This window comes from Neolamprologus multifasciatus, chromosome 16, assembly GCF_963576455.1.
Source record: "Neolamprologus multifasciatus chromosome 16, fNeoMul1.2, whole genome shotgun sequence".
Classification (NCBI taxonomy): Eukaryota; Metazoa; Chordata; class Actinopteri; order Cichliformes; family Cichlidae; genus Neolamprologus; species Neolamprologus multifasciatus.
In genome coordinates, this window is record NC_140454.1 from 21,294,000 (window position 1) to 21,310,253 (window position 16,254).

At 41.9% G+C, this 16,254-nt stretch overlaps 1 protein-coding gene across 3 annotated transcripts in view; it reads right to left on the reverse strand.

Moving 5' to 3' along the window:
- myo10l3 (myosin X, like 3) overlaps nucleotides 1–16,254 on the reverse strand; it is a 55,953-nt gene that overhangs the window by 28,342 nt on the left and 11,357 nt on the right. For 2 of the 3 annotated variants that reach the window (XM_085134817.1, XM_085134815.1), the window contains exons 2-10: nucleotides 13,624–13,722; nucleotides 4,355–4,513; nucleotides 3,399–3,586; nucleotides 2,779–2,913; nucleotides 2,341–2,479; nucleotides 2,011–2,095; nucleotides 1,712–1,818; nucleotides 1,353–1,482; nucleotides 207–325 (exon numbers count right to left, since the gene is read on the reverse strand). In XM_085134817.1, coding sequence (XP_084990943.1) covers nucleotides 207–325; nucleotides 1,353–1,482; nucleotides 1,712–1,818; nucleotides 2,011–2,095; nucleotides 2,341–2,479; nucleotides 2,779–2,913; nucleotides 3,399–3,586; nucleotides 4,355–4,513; nucleotides 13,624–13,722 — 1,161 coding nt within the window. Of the gene's footprint in view, nucleotides 1–206; nucleotides 326–1,352; nucleotides 1,483–1,711; nucleotides 1,819–2,010; nucleotides 2,096–2,239; nucleotides 2,254–2,340; nucleotides 2,480–2,778; nucleotides 2,914–3,398; nucleotides 3,587–4,354; nucleotides 4,514–13,623; nucleotides 13,723–16,254 lie in introns of all 3 variants that reach the window. The other variant, XM_085134816.1, reaches the window with a different exon arrangement.

The window sequence follows — 16,254 nt, forward strand, 5'->3', positions numbered from 1 at the left end:
CACCAGGACAGGAGAAGGAGAGGGGCGAGGACAAATATGGATCCACTGCATGATTAAGATTCTTAACAGAGCAGGGTGCCTGAACTTAAAATTATACGCTGAATTCTGGGAAGTGAGGTCCAAGTGCTTCTCTTCTGTTTCGGCGTTAACTGTGTGATTCATGTAATGAGCAACAGAGGGGGAAATTAGGCTGGATGTGTTGTTACCTGCTCCACAGTGAGGGGGGAGCAGATCTCCTCTCCTCTGAGGATCATGGAGCGCTGGGTCAACACCTCTGACAACTGGAAGGAGTCGAGGCCGAGCAGCTCGCTGACGTTACTCACCACTGAAACAAACACAAGCACACACAGATGTACACAGGGTATCTATCTCTTACGCAAACAGTTCAGGTGACTCCTATTCATGTTAAACAACAGATGTGGCATATACACAGCAATCCTATACCATCTGCAGGAAACTCTACTCTGCAGGCTACTCTGTAGTGTTGGCAGTCACCGTAGTTCACAGGTTCTTTGGAAAAGAGGTCGGACACAGCAAACAAAGGAGCCTGAAGCTCATGTTACAGCCTGCTTGGCGCTCTGTCTGCTGGTACAATGTCAGTCAAACTCAGGGCAGTGAGGAATACTGCAGAGCGGTCCAAAATCGCTGATAATCCAGTTCTCTACTTCGGAAATTTCACCAGAAACAATTGGACTGAGTTTATTTTGGAATTTTTTTTAACTGCTTGATAAAGCTTGCATAGCTTGCGTATTTGCTTTCAGTACTAAAACCACTGCTTGGATCTTTTTTTTTTCCATACAAAAATTTCCCTTTCACTAAAGTCTAATAAAGGAATCAGCAAAAGAAAAGAAGCAGCAAATAAATAAACAAATACAAGTGTAACACGCAGTTACACAGTTTAGCTTATTTAGCTGAGGCACAGTGTTGGGGTGGTTATCACAGTGGCTCCTCCTGCATACCCTGACTCTGAATTAGATAAGCAGAAGAAGGTGGATGGCCTTTTTTTGCCATAGAGTTAGAGCATTTCCAGGTTTTTATACTGCTTTTAATCTGTGTAATTCCAAGCTTCAGTAATATGGTTCACATTGAAAATGTGTCATCAAGAGCACACACCCAGGAAGTGACTCTGTGGTGCCCAGAGACTGTCGACTGAAACTCGACACCTTGGATACCAATGACACACAAAGTAACCACAGCATTACTAAGTGCACCGAGCTCAACTTTGAGGCATGTAAATGAAGCAACAACAGACCAAATATTCAGTAGTGCGTTCTACACAAATTGATACATGTACATAAAGTTTAACACAGCACCAGATCTTTTAAGATTTTGGTATTAATTTCTTTTTCTACCTCCTTTGGAAGTTATCTGAGCTCCACCGGCAGTCATGAACTCAATGTTGCCCATCTGGAGGACTGCCGAAAGCAGCTTGAACACGTCCCTGATCTCCTCCTCATTGAATTCCATCACTTTCAAAGCTTCCTGCAACACAAAGTTACCCAGACGTGCCACAATAAGGAATCCTAAAACAAATTAAATTCATTAATTAACATGCAACCACCTACAAACCAGACCCAATGTGAGATTGTCAAATAATAAGTTCACCCAAGGCTCATGTTCTATGGAAGCGAGGTCTCTGACTCATGAAAAAGAGTTACAGCGCCCCCTGGAGGGGAAACAAATGATGTACAAGAGTCCTTTTCATCCTCACCATCACACTGTTGAAGAGCTGCTTGTCGTCCAGACTGCTGTCCTGCACGCAGCCTGACTGGCTCAGGTAGTGATACGACTCAGGACCTTCAGACAAGAGGTACATATCTGTGACACAGAAACAGACAAAGTAGATGTAATAAAACACTTCAAACAGACAACACAGATGTTATTTCAGAGGTAGCTGTAGAGATGCCCCAAAGTACATATTTTCAGGATAGCAGTCACATTGCAGTCATATGTCTTCACTAAAGAAGTGTTTATATGGCTATCATAGTCAGTCACAGACTAAAAACCAACCTCTGTGGTCCTTGTCTGCCCCTGCTAACAGTGCGTAGAAGATGTGGTAGTTTCTCTCACCGGGATTTTGTCGGACCACGCGGTTCTTGGAAAGACAGCGTGATTAGAAAAACTGCTACAAGTACTTTACAACTGAATGAGTTATTCCGATTACTTATTTAAACACTGGTGTCATCAAAGAAGACTTGCTGAAGATACTGACTGTATCACAAGCACAATATAAGCTTACCTTTTCCAGCAAGTCTGACAGCTCAAAGTTAAGGAAAAAGTTACAGCGACTCGATCATCTGTGCAAAATACAATCTTTATAGTATGTGAGAGTTGATTTACTGTATGAAGGATACAATCAATGATGCAACCTCCCTGGATGTTTCCGTTTTGGGAAAAGTGGAGCTGTATGAACTTCCCGAAGCGACTGGAGTTATTGTTGTACACTGTTTTAGCATTCCCAAAGGCTTCCATGATGGGACTACAGAAAGAATAAAGACAATCAACCAAATCTGTTACTATAAAGAAGCCTTTAAAATGTATCCGGTGAGCACACACTGCAGTGACGGTGATGTCGATCCAGATTATTTAATAATGTCTGAAGCTGAATTAGGTTAACATCACTGCCACTGCCACAAGCTGTTTGGAGAGGTTGAACTGGTATTTGAGGGTAAGCTCATAACAATTTTTTTTATCTTACCATGCAAATAATTTAAAAAATCAAATAACCTAAATATTAAAATAATGACTTGCACCTGGGGATATGCATTTACACAGTACCTGCTCTGGACGAGGGCCTGCTCCACCCTGGTTGTCCTCTCTGAAGGAGGAGTACCTGCTGAGTTTTGACTCATCACTGAAAGAAACTTTAGCAGCAGCTTGGTGCTCTCTGTCTTCCCAGCACCGCTTTCCCCACTGAGCATGCAAAAAACAGAGAAGATACATAAACGGATCTGCTTGAATCTCTCCATGCATCCATTTTCTTAACTGCGTATCCAGTTTGGGGATGCGGGAGCTGATCTCAGCTATCACAGGGTGAGAATCAGGATGGGGCTAACCCAGAGAGACAGGTAACCATTCACACTCGCATGTACGTAAACTTTAGAGCCACTGCTTAACCTAACATGACTGCAGGAACCCACGCAGGAATGGAGAATATGCAAACTCCACCAAAAGATTTGAACCGAGGATATTCTTGCTGTCATTCAACGATGCTGCATTCAGTTGGTCAACTATATTCTTTACTATGTCTATTTATACAGTATTTTTGGGAAATGCAAGAGAACATTTTTCAGATAGGAGTACCTATTTTGCAAAGGTCAAAGGAAGACCACGATATTCCTTATTTCATATTCTATTCTCAAGATTTATAGTGCAGCCAATAAATCTGCAGGACTCACCTGATGAGAACACACTGGCTGTCGTGTCTCTTCCACAGGCAGCGGTAGCACTCGTTGGCCACAGCAAAGATATGAGGAGGCAGCTCCCCCATGTGATGTTTGCTGTACAAGTCGACAGCAGCGCCATCGTACAGGCCTGCTATCTGCTTATAGGGATTTACTGCTGCCAGAATTGAACCTATGTTGGTCTGAGAGCAGATAGATGAAGGAAGACAAAAGAAGTCAAAGGATAACACAGGTGGTATGAAAGAACACACTAAAATGTATAATTCACTAATCGCTTTGCTATTCATTGAGCTCTGCAGTACAGTTAGTGAATACCCCTAGTTCGGTGGATCCACTGAGTACCTGCATTCAGCAATAGTATTAAACTACTGCACATAGCCTAGTTTGCTGTAAGGATGATAATATTTTAGGATCCATTGCTTCTGCTCAGGTAATGCGCTTTGGGAAAAAAGTCCCCCCCACACACAAAAGTGTGTTTGTGGGTCATCCTTCCACACAGTGATACTATTCTCCAATGCCACGAAGCCAGGCTTGGCGAATGCTCCGAGATGAGCTCAGGAGATAGGATTTCCAAAGGCATAGTTAATGTGTGTCTGTGGGGAGTGATTATTTTAATAATACCTGGATAATATTTCCGTGGAAGCCCAGAGCTTTACGTTGAAAGCAATCCTGGGGGTGAGAGTAGGTGAAACAAGGATAATAGAAATCCTGTTCTGAATACGTGCACATTATTCCAGAGTTTATATGTATTGTAAGTATTATTTAATATTATTAAACATCACCCTGCCGCCAGTCCTCTTGTTTGTCCCTGTATAACTTTCTGACCATTTTCCACTATATAAATATATCCTCCCCTGTTCGAGACGTGTTCTACTTTTCACTGTTCCTCACATTATTTATTCCCAGAAACCTCATGTCAGGACTATACTGGTACACCAATGAACACTTACATAGATGTTGTCTTTCTGATAGCGCAGAAACAGATTGTGCATGATTGCCGCTTCGTGCAGCTCTGCCAGTGTGGACATGTCTTCTACTCCATGGATGCTGCTGGGGTGCATCGGGTACACCATCTCCCTGTTCAGCTCCTCTTTTTGTAGGCAGATCACCTGTAACAGCAAAAGGCACACGTACATAGACATATATGTTAATATAAGGTATTGTCAAGGTTTATATGAGCCCATAAGTGGAACTGCACAAGTTGTTGTACATTGAAGCTGCACCATTTTGTCTCTGCACAAGAAAAGGAGAGTAAACCACATAGATACCTCCTGCATTTCACTAAAATTCAACTGGGATCCTTTTTCATTTTTAGTAACTGATAATTTAGTGGAATGAACTTTGTTATTTTATTTCTGAAGTAGAGAGTACCAATAAAGTTTAAAACCACTGTAAAACTTTAGCAACACAATAAATTACGTTATCATTAAGTTATATCAAGTTTGAACAAAACAAGTTATGTCCGGGTCACCTTTAAGATGTTAATCAAACTCCTGACAGAACATCAGTCTTCCGCTGCATGCTTTGGTGACAGGTAGATCAGAAATATCACTCAGGAATAATTGAAGTAAAATAAGATAGACTGCACCCCTAATATGTGCCTGTCTGTGCCTGCTGCCAGCATACCAGGCAGGCAGAGAGCCCCTGTCTTACTCATGCCCGGACAGTTCTTTCACGACCTCTCTCTGGGTGAAAAATTAAGGGATGGACAAGATCTAACGGCATTTATATAATGGAAGTGAAAGAGTGAGAGCAAATAAGGTTCTTGCAGCCTTCTTTGGCTATCAGAACTCTAATGCACAAGATAAGAGAGCAGAGAGACCACAACTATGTCACCTGATGGGAAGCGGTGTCCAGATCAATACTGATGGATAAGAGGCTGTGGCATCCCAATGCACTACTGCTGCTCTCCTGGCATGTTCATGTGTGTCCCAGCTGGGAGGAGACAATGTGTCTCAGAGAAACACTGAGTCAGCAAAGGCTGGCTGATGAGGCTGCTAATAGACTGTAGTCAAACATTTGAGGCTCTGTTGATTCTTTGAAAGTAGATCTAATGAACATGAAGTAGGACTATATCAAATCTTTCCTTTAATAGAGCATGTAAATAGTAGCCTATGTTTTTGTTCTTGTAGATGGCATCTGGAGTAGCCCCTCTGTTTTAAGGTTTGATGTGTTGTGCACTCATAGATGGTCTTGTTCCTACATTGATTGTAAAAGTGGTAATTTGAATTCCTGTTGCCTTCCTGTCAGCTCAAAGCAGACCGAGAACATTCGGTCTGCTAGAGATCGTTGTGTATGAAAATCCCAGCGGCTGTCCTTAATAAATTGGCCAGTGAGTGCACATTATACCTTTATAAAAATCAGCTGCATGAAGATAAAGTATATGACCTGCATTTTCAAATGTGTCTTATTATGTAAAACCCTTTCCGGGATGGCATACGTTAGAGTCTATCTAGAGAATATCTTAAATAAATGGTAAATGTAAATGGCCTGTATTTATACAGGCCATTTACAGCTTTACTAGTCCCTAAGGACCCCAAAGCGCTTTACATATCCAGTCATCCACCCATTCACACACACATTCACACACTGGTGATGGTAAGCTACAATGTAACCACAGCCACCCTGGGGCGCACTGACAGAGGCGAGGCTGCCGGACACTGGCGCCACCGGGCCCTCTGACCACCACCAGTAGGCAACGGGTGAAGTGTCTTGCCCAAGGACACAACGACCGAGACTGTCCAAGCCGGGGCTCGAACCGGAAACCTTCCAATTACAAGGCGAACTCTCAACTCTTGAGCCACGATCGCCCCTAAATAATCACATGTGCAGTTAGTAAATCTTTAAAGAAAAATGTCAACCAGGCCATTTACAGTAAGTAACACAACTCTCACTGAGTAGCCTCGTAAAGTACGAGGCTACAAAATAATAGAATGGGTGTATGCTGAGAAAAAGTCACAACAACAATGTAGTCATTAATGTTTCTGTGGTATTAACGTTTATAAATGAGTAAAGACCTTTGAGAAAAAGCAGTTTGTGCAATGATGTCATTCAGCGAGCAGAAGTTTGCAGATTTGCAGCCAGATGTCCTTCAACATTTGGCTTTAACCCCACCCTCTCCTTTGGCAAATTGGTGCAGATTCACTATGGGGCCTGAGTGACTAATAAATCAGAAAGGCTTTTCACTTTGAATACATCCACAGTCAGCATTAGCATTTACACCAGTCACTTAAAGGGAATGATGCCATTTTTAAACGCTCTGATGGATTTTCTTTGGTTTCTTTTTCTTTTTAAGATAATTACTGAGACGGCCAAACAAAAACGTGGTTTAAAAAGCGTTTCTGTTGACACTGATGACAAACAGCAGATATCTACAATAACACAGACTGCTGATGTTAGCATTCACCAAATGCAAGTTCAAAGCAGCTTTAAGGTGGCTGGGAGCAGAGTGTAAAACGGGGAGATAATTTGCCTGTTTGCATTTTTGTGTATGTCGGGACATAGAGTGGGTGTTTGTCTCCGTGTCACATTATCACCTTGTTTCTGATCTTCTTTAAATAACTTGGAGCTCAGATTTCACAGAGCGAGCCGCAGGGACTTTTTCCTCCCTGAAACATCAGAGATGCCCAGGGGCAAACTGAGCTGAAGTTTTTGGCATCAAAAGGTTTCACATTCCTCTGTTTTGCCCCACTGTAGTCTTGGTTTCATTGTTGGTTGCTTTCCTGTGAGAGAAGTTTGAACTTTCTCCTAATAGCCACAGCTCATCAATATTTATTGTTATTAATTTGTTTTCAAATGATTTATCGACTGCACGAGTTCCTCTTGGGGAAGAGATAAAAGACACCTGAGACGCATGGATTTCTATTTTTCCTCCTTTCAACGAAACCAAATGAAATCACAGCTTGAATTTATTGTTAAATTTGTCCATTTAACATTTTTAAGTCGTAACCTTTCAGATGAGACATCCCTGAGACAATTATCACAATGCCTGTTCCACAGAGGGGGCAGCGTCGCCGCTGTTAATGATTGGAGTGGTGTAATGATGGAAACTATTTCATGCCACTTACAACGACATAATTGATTAGCAAAGCTGTCTGCGGTGCAAATTGATCTTCTACAAATGGAGGCTGTATGCACAAGAGAGCTATGATGCTGGACACACACGCAGCACACAAAGCAGAAAATGCAAAAAGCAAAAAGCCTCAGTGTTCATTTATACTATATGCAGGATACACCATGGTTGGGTCGTCAGGCTATCACAGGGCTAACACACAGAGAGATAGAACAGCTATTCACACTCATATCCAGACCTACTTCCAATTTAGAATCACCTATTAACCTAACATGCATGTCTTTGGGATGCAGGAAGAGGCCGAAGTCCTCGGGGAAGGCCCACAAGGACAAAGGGAAGGCACGCAGGCTTTCATGTAGGGCGGGGACTTGAATCCAGGACCTTCTTGCTATGAGACGACAGTGCTAACCACCCCGTGTTTCGCTTAGTTTCTCTCTTAATTTAACCTAATGTCCTATACAACTCAATGAACAGACATATTTTACATAATTTAACAGATTAGGATTCAGTGCAGACACATAACTCTACAGGTCATGTGTGTTCTGCATATGCAGGTGTTTTGGGTTTCCTTGAACTTAAAGTTGTAACTCTGTTTTATGCAAACTGGAGTAATATCTCCAGTTTGCATAAATCATCATTACTCAGGAGAATTTACTGCAGATATGGGATGGGAACCTCCCATAAAGCATGTGCCAAAAAGCTGCAGGGGCCTGGGTTTGAGTCCATCTCTCCCTACTTTCCTGTCTTTGTGACACTGTGCTTTTAAAATAAAGAGCTATCCCCCACTCCCCAAATATCAAATACTTTGATATAGACTAACATTTTGCAGTCATGCCCACACTAATGAGTAAAAAAGTCTTTATTTTGTTTGAAAAAAGTGTCATTCACTTCCTTGAGCAGGTTACTTTGTGACAAATCGATCTGATACCCCACGTATAATGTTAAACAACCTGTTAATATGTCAAGATAGCGATAAAGACATCAACATACATTATGATTTTATTGCATTACACAGAACAGCTACACTGTTGAGCCTTACATGCATTCAGAAACACTGCCATAAGCCTCAGAGAGACAATCAGGCTCATTTTGTTTTGTTTCCCATCATTTGAAGACATGATATTACATAATTGTTGGTAAAATGTCCTCCATTTCTGTTGACTCATAAAAAGTGAGTTGCACTTTTGCAAGAAAACCTTTTTATGGCTGATTTTATTTGGTAGGCTGAGCAGAGAAAGAAGATTATTTTGTTGAAGGCCAAGCTGTAAAATAACAAACATGAAAGAAATTTAATGAAAAGTTTGACCACTGCGGCTGTACTCTTTGTGTCTTGTAAGCCCACAAAAAATGTTATAATGTGAAATACAAATAAAAGAATATGAATAAAATTAAACTCATTGGGTTGAACAGATGACCCGTGTCCTGAAACGTCTCTCCAAGGGCCCGGACTGAAGTTGGCCCCAGGCCATTTCCTCCATGTCATTCCTCCTGCACTCTATCCCTGCTTTCATGATAAAACAATACATTAATCTAAAATAAAAATGATTATATAAAAGGAAAATCAATGGATAGTCACATTCATGGTGTCCAGGTGTACCCTGGCTTTCTCTCTGGGGTGGCTGGGATAGGCTACAGCAGATGACTTAAAGAAATAAATAACTGGCAGATTGTTTGGGGTTTTTTCATCCTTAGAAAGAAATTTTAACATAAATTAAAATGATACAAAAAGACTAAAAGGAAGCAACAGCAAATAACTGAGTTTTAAAGTTGTTTTGCAGCTGTATTGCTCTTCCCTTTTGTTTCCTCTTCCTTGAAACCACACCCTGCTGCTGCGCTTTGTCCAAGCAACTCTACTTAATATTCACATATAGGTGGAGTCAGGCTCTGTGGCTCACAGCACTTATGCTTTAATGTCAGCTGTATTCAGGCCTTTACTGGGGCACATGGACAGACACAAAATCACAAGCTTCTGGATGCAAACACAGTCTTGTTTGTTGCTGTTTTGCCTCTCTCTGTTTCCCTTTCTCCTTTTTTAAAAAACTCTGTCTGAGTCCCTCTGTCTTACAGTGAATCCATCTGCTGCAGGGGGATCCCGCCCAGACCCAAGAGAAGCAAGGCGGTGAAGGGGGTGGGGGTGAGGCTTGGTGAAAATATGAAAAGAAATAACAGAGAGAGATTTTTTACAGCTCAAAAATCAGGCAAAGTATCTATGCAAATCCAAATCCTCAAAAACGATTTTGTTTATCACACAAACAGATGCTAACAATAATGTTTGTGTTATTTCTTCCAGCTTACTTGTGAATGTGCATCACTCACATAAAGGCTCACATAATAGCTCCATTGACTAATTATCCAGAAAAGGCTGAAGGGCCATCAATGACCCATTTAAAACTGCAGACAGCATGTCTACGGGCTCTGGACAACTTTAGGATTCACACTGGATAAGAATAGGTTTTTCGCTCGAGTTAAATTCTTAATGTCATGAAAAAGGCTTTTAGTGTACAATCAACTCGGGACAGAGGCTAGTTTACAGTCACTATTAACTGAGGCCATCAAAAAGCAACTGTTTTCACTTCTTATTAATAAAAATGCCATTGATTTTCTCAGTTAGTCAAGCCACAAGTCACATGCATTTTGTACTGTATGTGTAAAACGATTCATTGGTGGTCGTAGACTAACACTGGTCAAGTGGGACAACAATGACAGCCCAGCAGCAGGTATTCGGCTCAGGTGGCCGATCCTCTTTCTGCTTTTCTTTACATGTAAACTCCTCTGGGGATAACTCACACACCGTTAATCCAGCTTGTGCCATCTGGCCACAAACACACACACGGACACACAGATGGATCCATGCACTCAAACACACAAAGACATTCACTCTGCTGTATTTTACCCGTCCGGTCAGGACTATGGCAGTGAATGCTGATATGATGGCTAATATGACAGGAGCCAGGCCCAGGCCGTGTGGGTAAAGAAAGTCCGGTGGTGCTCTATGGAGATAAGCTGGGCATTCAGGCAGGGAGCAATGGATAAGAGTATATCCCAACCCCCGAGTGGAAAATGCTGCCACAATACATTTAACAAACACCCTCTGACATGGTAGGAAACAGACACAGGCAGGCTGGCAGACAACACATATACACAGACACAATACCCTGGGCTTGATAGAGAAGCTTAATTAAATAAGAGACAGAGACTAGATCAGTAAGTGCCCATAAACCTCAGAAGATACTGTACGTCATCCAGGAACGGGGGATGACATCAGGTCAGCTAGGAATCCTGATGGTGGAGACGGTCAGTTTCCCAATCTCACATTCCTGGCATTTCTGTTACAGCTTTGGAAACAGAGGAGAGACACATGTGCCTGGCTCGATAAGCAGCATCCACTGCTCACATGTCGAGATCATATGAGACCAGCTTCAGGCCACCATCAATGCAGTGGTCCTACTACCAGTCAAAGAAAATGGAGCACCACATAAGCCTAGTGCTATTTTTTAACTCCCACTGAGGGTGGTGGAATATTTTGGGAGTAGCACTGCACTTCATTCTCCAGTCATATTCCATTACCCAGAGTTATCCCTGCCCTGGACAGCGCAGGGTTGACTGCATCCCTTCCACAGACCACAGAAACACTGCAGAAGATGCTACGATGGCTCGAGGATGAGTAAATGGGCCATGTATACGTGTTTCAATCAGCCTGGCATGTTCTGATGACAGGAAATAAACAGGGAAATTTATGTATATATATACACAGATTATTGATTGTGCATTTATGGTTCGCTGTCTGATATCAAAGAACACCAGCAAGTGTTTAGTTGCCTCTATTGCTTCCTGAATGGCAGAATGGAAAAAAGTCAGTGCTTGTGGCAGAGTCGTTGGCAATGAACGTTCACTAGGATCTAAGGCGCCAGCACTCTGTGGAAACCACACTGTGTGACATAGGTCTAATAAACCTGAGCAGGATATCAAGTTCAATGCATGTAGACTAAACTAGAACCAACATGCACAGCTGCTAGTCCTCCACCGTTCTTTACTCTTTCTCAACTATATCTTCGATACAGTCATGATGATAACAGACAATAATCCTTCTGCAAGTTTCTGCTGTTTCTTGTTTCTTTACAATTTTTTTTGTCAACTTCATCACATTATTTCATGGGACATTTCTATTGGTTGGTTAGCAAATGCAGTTGTTAGCAGCAGTCAACTAAAGTCACCTGATTTGTTTGTTTGCTCTCTCTGAGAGTCAATTAAAAGTCCTGAACTCACAGATACAATTTATGGACAAGTACAAGGCCACCTACACACTACACCCATAGGAGCTGCTCAGCCATTGAAACCAATGCCATGAAGCTCCCTGCGCATGTTTTTCATACTGAGGATGTGGTCTCGATCTCTGCAGTTGACTCAGCAGAGCACCTCAGCACTCAGCTCTATAATTTTATGTGGTAACCACCTTGTAGCTGAGGTACTTTGGTTCCCAAGCACTTGCTAACAACAACACTTACAGTTGATTGTGGAATATATATGAAGGAAGAAATTTCACAAACTAACTTGTTGCCACAGTTGAATTCTGCAACAATATCATCGAATTCAGAGTCCTGTCGCAATTAGACTACAAACACCAAAAACTGGCCCAGTACTTAATTCCATAATCCATAGAGTTTACTTGAAAGCAGACATCTGTTCCACCTCCAGACCATTTATATGGATGGGAATGCATTCACAGCTTCTAGCAATAAGCTTCTGTTTTCTTAGATCCACTATTAGCTCATTGCTCTTCTTTGTGTTCAAGGTCAGACTGTTGTTACTGCACCAAGGTGCCATGCTTTGTCCCCGTGAACTGAGTCATGTTGCACCTGTGTGGGCCAAACACCATTATGTCACTTGCAGACTTGATGATGGTGTTAGAAAGTGAACAGGTAACCTAACAGACTGGGATGAACTGGCCTGAAACTCCAGTCTCCATGTGAAAAGGGAGATGGGGATGCAAAAGTCCCAAAGCTATGAATGCAGCTTGGAAGGTAAGATAGAGTATCATGAGAGAGAACTGATGAACAGTGAACTTACATATGTTGTTGCTGTGCTGTGTTGACAGCACCCTTTGTGTAGCTGCTGTTGTGTTATAGACTAGTGTGGCTCTAATGTTGAATGTAATGTAAAATGACCTAGAGCCAGCGGCTCGAAATGTTTTGCAATGATGGTGGATGACATCGAATACCATGGCTAACTGTCATAAGCCCTAAGCAACCAGTACAGGACTGCCAATACTGGTTTTGTTTGGCCACATTATTAATAACAGTGTGAAAGTTAACAACATCAATGTACAAAGGGGCACTCTTTTAGATAAAAACTACAGAGCTTCACAAAGTTTCAGTGACAATAAAGCAAGTACTCCTTTAACCAGTTAATGCACGAGCATGAAAAAAATGCAGCTTTCTTACAATTTAGCAATCTACACTCTACTTTATAAGTCAGTTTTTTAGAAGGACTCCTCTGAAGGCAAAGCGCTTATAAGTACAGATATATAACACAAGATAAAACAGCTTTCTTTTGATCTACAGTTTTTGACTCACAAAGACTTGAATGAGAAATTATTTTTGACCTTCCACCTCTATGTGTGTGTGTGTGTGTGTGTGTGTGTCTCTCTCTCTCTGCTTCCCTGTGTCTGTTTCTCTCTCTGCCTCTGTAACAGGATTTCCTCCAGACACAAAGACCACCAAGCACTGCCAAACAGATAAGCTGAGGCCAGTGAATTGCTGGACTCCATTCCTGTCATTCTTACTTTATTACAAAAGGTGTTGATGCCGCTGCAGAGCCCTCAGATGAAACACATATGTGCAAACAATTAGGTCTCCCACATATACACAATGGGAAACAAACCTCCCCCTTTTACTTTATACGACCCTGGACGCGTTAACAGAAACCAAGGTGAGATTTTAAATGGACACAATCAGTTATGGACACTTAAATACTCTCTGAGCGCCTTGGCGCCTTTGCTTTGTTAATTTTTAAAGGGAATAATGTTGGTTTAAGCGTAAACTTGCAAACACAGAGTCTGAATCCTTAAACCAACGATAAAAGCTTCATGTTCCAGATATACTGCCAAGGTGACGAATCAGGGACTAGTGAAAAAGAACGTCTTCTTACCTTCCCATAGTCGGTGGTGAGGATGAGGGTTGAATCATCACAAGAGCTGACAGTAGAAGGGCGGAGCTGCTCTTTGTGTCTCAGCCACACACGGGCCCCCTGCAACACAATAGCCAGCACAACAACCTTAACATCTGGACACTGGGCTTGCATTGGAGTCATGCGCTTTACACAAAGGTCTTAAACATTTGCATTACAGATACTAAGTATTCCATTGATGTTCTTATTGTTCATATTACCAGAAACAAAGGAAGACAAAGATCGACCCCCACTCCCCACACGCACAGGCTTTTTAGCTATATTATAAAAGAGCTGGGTGAGCAAGAGCAGAGAATTTCTCTAAAAGTAAGAATTATCCTCTCTGCTTTTCTTCTCTCTGTCTTTTTCCACCACCCCCCCCCCCCTCAAAATTGCTTACCATTATGTGCCACATACTGCAGCCACTGTTTCACCAAGATTGGATGGGCACAGTTAGTCTCTTATTAAACTATGATTAGAAGCGAAGAAGTTGTTCACCAGATCTGCATGATGAGGCCGTGCCAGAGAGTCAAAACACCACCAAAAATGCTTTCAGTGTGCCCGGTCTCCTCTATAAAGGAAAAGACTATGACCCCAAATGAGCATTTACCACTTTAGCATATCAATCGATTCAAATGTCCATCATCCTTCCTTTGTTTTCTATATTTCAGTCGGGCAAATCGCAACACACTTCTAGCCATTATCAGATGCCGCTTCCAGACAGACACTAATATCTGATCCCAGCGGCCCAGTTTCCAGTGTTTGCGTATCCATACGGAGTCGCTGACCTTCCCAGACATGTTTGTTAGCATGTGAGTAAGTAGGAGCAATAACAGGAATCTGAGTCTGATTGCTCAGGCAAACTGTCATTTCCTTACAGCATTTGCCGCTTTAGCACCAGCGGATACATTTATAGATTTGGCTTTGTTTGAAAGAGTGTACTAAATGAAAACAAACAGTCGCCTGTCTGACCCTGTGGAATAAAAAGTAAAAATCTTTTTGCATGACTAAATACACATTTGTCTGATAGTAAACGGGAGTATGTAGTTTTGCAGAAAGACAGACGGTACCACCTTCATGTCTGATTGCTTACAATAATCCAGCAACTTTCTGTGTAATTAAAATCTTAATTGTTTCATTAGAGCCAAAATCTCAAATTGAAACTTGCAGTTTTGCAAAGGAGAGATGAAAGCAGTATGAAAAACATCCTCGATCTCAAAGAAAATTCCTCATTTGGCATTTTAGTTGATGGAGACGACTAGGATGTGGATTTTAACAAAATTTAACCCAAAAAGTTACAACCTCTTGTAATAAGCTCGGCTTTAACAGCTGAACACGGTTAATAATCACAAGTGCCACCGGTGGGGGGCCAGAGAAGCAACGAGCATCAGCAAATAAAGTGTGTGACCAACAAAGGATCAAAGTGAAGAGATCAATATGCATGGATTCCACTAAGAAACCTTAGACAAGGTCACCACTTCCAGACATCAATCCTCATTAACTATTAACAACAGGCTGCCACGTGTGTGCACACTTTCATCCACGAAGCACAGATGTGTTTGCCACAAGACCAACATGCTTTTGTTTTATCCACTCTCCATTTACAAGCTGAGACACAGAGATGCTAAAAAAATCTAATAAATGAAGTCCCTCAGCAGCTTGTGTGATGACTGATTGCTGATGTTTTCTTTATTTTTTGATTCAGGCCTCTTTCTTAGACAAAGCAAGTCAGTCTAAAATAAAAGAAACACTTCCATCATCGCAGATTTTTTTCTTTCAGTCAGTTAATGGAGCACATCTAAATGTGGCTCTTAAACCACGGGGGACAGGAGTGAGTGGGACAAAAGAGGGTCGTGTAAATTAGGAGGAGGAGGCAGAGGGGAAGAGAGAAGGGAAAGAGGAAGGGTGCGAGCAGCTCTTAATGCCCTGCCTCCTATTGTGTTGAATAAAGAGGCGGACAAACAGAAACATCAGGACAGAAATATAGCAGAGGTATCCTGCAACACGTGGCCACCCATTAACAAGAGACGACCGGTGACTTTCACACCAGTTTCTGCCCGGCACCAGCCTGGCATGCCTGGCCTGTTCAGGGAAAAGCTGATTCACGTGAGTTTGCTCAAGTGCAGGGATTACAAGTGTTTGCTCTATAGATTTCAAGAAGATCAGCCTCAGCAGAATATTGCTAGTTCTCGTCATTTTATGGGGATTTTTCCTTTTCTCGTGTCACGACTTGACATTAACAGTAAGGCCGACAAAAGAGCCGAAAGTATTTTGTAACAAACAGATTGCATGAGATGTACAGCAGAATAAGACAGGGGGCAAGCCGTGACAAGGAGAGGACTGTGATGGCTCATAAGATGGCAAATTTCCACACTCATTCCAGTATTGCCTCAATAAAGAAATTTCAACACTGCAAAAAGTGAAGGAAAGTTTTGAGTGGCTCAGCAGCTGAGTCAGTCTCAGAGGTTTTTCCACTCACATGAACAAAGACCCACTGCATACCGGCTGCATGTCCACCACACGTAGTTTTTTAGATTAAAGTAATTAGGATTTCAAATTTTTTAAAAAAAGTGACTGTATATGGTAAACCAAGCATCAGTGACAAAGTGGCAC